This window comes from Penaeus monodon, chromosome 43, assembly GCF_015228065.2.
Source record: "Penaeus monodon isolate SGIC_2016 chromosome 43, NSTDA_Pmon_1, whole genome shotgun sequence".
NCBI classification, from domain to species: domain Eukaryota; kingdom Metazoa; phylum Arthropoda; class Malacostraca; order Decapoda; family Penaeidae; genus Penaeus; species Penaeus monodon.
Window position 1 is genome coordinate 31,490,003 of NC_051428.1, and position 2,500 is coordinate 31,492,502.

Genomic DNA, 2,500 nt, shown 5'->3' on the forward strand with positions numbered 1-2,500 from the left:
GGCAAGTGCGCGACGCCGGCCTCGCACCGAGCACGTTTGCCAACGCGTCGTGCCCGGATGCAGCGACGAGTGGATTACTTCTCGCCTCAGCCGCCCGTCTTCGTGCCACGCCCGCGGCCTCTCGGACCCGGTGTCATGACTCGACCGTAAAACCTCCCCCGGCGTCCTTTGCGGTTGAGCTGTGGACGGCCGATCTCAGGTCTATGATCGTCATCAGCACCATCATGGCGCCAGCAGACTCCCCGCGCCTCAACCTCGCCACGACCTCCCGCGACTTCCTGGCGACGGTCGACTACCCGCTGCGGCCGGCGGTCGCCCGAACGTGGGGCAAACCGCAGCGGCGCCGCAACAGCTGGAAGTGCTGCTACTTCCCGCAGTCGTTCCCCGTGTACCGCATGCAGCGGCTAGTAAGTGTGCTGCTTTGTCTTTTGGGCGTGGTCCTCCTATCGGTGGTGGCGTTCGTGCTCGTGCAGGTGACGCCGCCGCAGATCCTGAGAGGAAGGTTCGGCTACGCGGACGGCGGCGACGGCGCGGTCGCGAGGGAGAGTGCGGACGCGGCCATGACTCAAGGGGGGCTGGAGGTGGTCAGGACGGCCCGGAAACTCGAGGACCACCCTGAGTACAGACGCAGCCTGGAGGACGACTATAACAGCGAGGACGAGGGGGGCGAAGAGGAGGACGAGGCCGACGACCTGGTGCTCACGGCGGACGGCTACGACGACGACGGCTACGAGAGCGAGGAGGACGACGACTACAACCCCGTCTTCGACATGGACTACTTCGACTTCTCCATAACAGGTGACCGAGGAGGCAAGCAAGGCCCTGGCAGGGGCAGGCAGCCGGCGAAGGCCTCGACGTCGACTTTCAAGACGCCGAGGATCAGGGAGAAGTGGAAGAACCTCCCGCGAGTGAGCCTCAAGAACGACCACGGGATGAAGGTCGTGGAAGACGGCGTCGTGTTCTCCGCGGCCGCCGAGGACCTCCTGAAGGAGTCCCACCTCAGTGACACCACGGTGGGGGAGGTGCAGGCCCAGCTCAGGTCACACAAGGTCGTTAAGCTGGAGGAGCCCAACTGGGAGAAATGCGGACGACCCAAGAACCAGTGGGTGGAACTTAGCACCGGAGGAGCGGCCTGCGCGCGGTACAGGTGAGTCATGGAACGCCCTTTGGAACGGAAAGCGGTCATAGGTTACAGATATTACGACTTAGAAAGGCAGATCACACAGGGGTCATACAAAGATCGCAGGCTCTGTGGCCGCGGGAGGAAAGTGCACGTAAAATAACTAGAATTTTAGTAAATGAATTTGCCTTCTCTCAGGAGACAGAGACTACGCTGGGAAGATAATCTACAGAGGGAAATGGCCCTAAAGATATCCACTGAATGATTTCGAGGCATATGAGATCTTAGAGCAAACGATTCCTTATTCGGAACTGTACCCGAGTCATTGTCTCATCTTACTTTGGTGTTTATATACTTTTAACTCCCAAGAGCCTCAACATTTATATACATTTGTTAACGCATCTTCATCCTTTTCTTTCTCATATTTATATTCTTACTGCTAATGCTTTATTCCCACTGTCGGTTATCACTGTAATGCCGTCATTATATGTCATTACTACTAATCAGTATATTTGTTTATTTATCTAATTATTTATAGCGTTAATACTATATTTATTTTCTCTTATTAGGTATCCTGACGACTATCTGCTCGTGGGCGAGGTCCTAAGTTTTTACCTGTCGCGGGTCCTGGGCGTGGGACACGTGCCACCCGTGGTTCTGGCCGCACCTGCACACCCACGCTGGTCCGCCGTCGCCTCCGATATGTCGCGGGCGGGCTGGGGGGACGCGCCCGTGGTCGTTCTCACGCCCTGGGTCGAACGGCTGGTCAGGTCTGTGAAGAGGGAATAGGTTGGGTGGAATACCTTATGATTTGGTTATTTGCCAGAAGTGTGTAAATTATATATATATATATATATATATATATATATATATATATATATATATATATATATAATATATATATATATATATATATATATATATGATATAGATAGGTAGATATTTATTATGGAAAAACGATACAATTTACCATTTATTTTATATCTGACTTATGGAATGATGTATGCCTGCAGTTGATCAGAGTCTTATCTAGTCTGGAATAAAGCAAACTAAAGCCTATTGTGGAATCAACAGAGACCGCATGCCCACCATATTACTGGACGCTCTCTTGAAGGACATCCCTGTAAACATCCTAGGAGACGAGTATCCTATGGGACCTCCGGAAGTGGTAGGGAAGCACGTGCCTTCCGTTAGGTATCGCCTTTACCCACCAGCTATGGGCGGAGCAAAGAAATCGCGAGACAGTTTGAAGACGTTGTCAGAGAGGGAGCTGGCGCAGCTGGTGCAGTGGAGTGACCTGCTGGTGTTTGACTATCTGACGGGGAACTACGACCGCCTGGCCTACATGCAGGACGCGGCTGAGAAGGAAGGCCGGCCGCA

The 2,500-nt window shown here is 53.4% G+C and overlaps 1 protein-coding gene across 3 annotated transcripts in view; it reads left to right on the forward strand.

The window, feature by feature from the left end:
• LOC119568408 (extracellular serine/threonine protein kinase four-jointed-like) overlaps nt 1–2,500 on the forward strand; it is a 15,776-nt gene that overhangs the window by 12,552 nt on the left and 724 nt on the right. For all 3 annotated transcript variants that reach the window (XM_037916921.1, XM_037916922.1, XM_037916920.1), the window contains 3 exons: nt 1–1,147; nt 1,690–1,890; nt 2,195–2,500. The exon at nt 1–1,147 is cut by the window's left edge and continues 196 nt beyond it; the exon at nt 2,195–2,500 is cut by the window's right edge and continues 28 nt beyond it. In XM_037916921.1, the coding sequence (XP_037772849.1) occupies nt 204–1,147; nt 1,690–1,890; nt 2,195–2,500 (1,451 nt within the window). In that variant the 5' untranslated portion in view covers nt 1–203. The remainder of the gene's footprint in view (nt 1,148–1,689; nt 1,891–2,194) is intronic.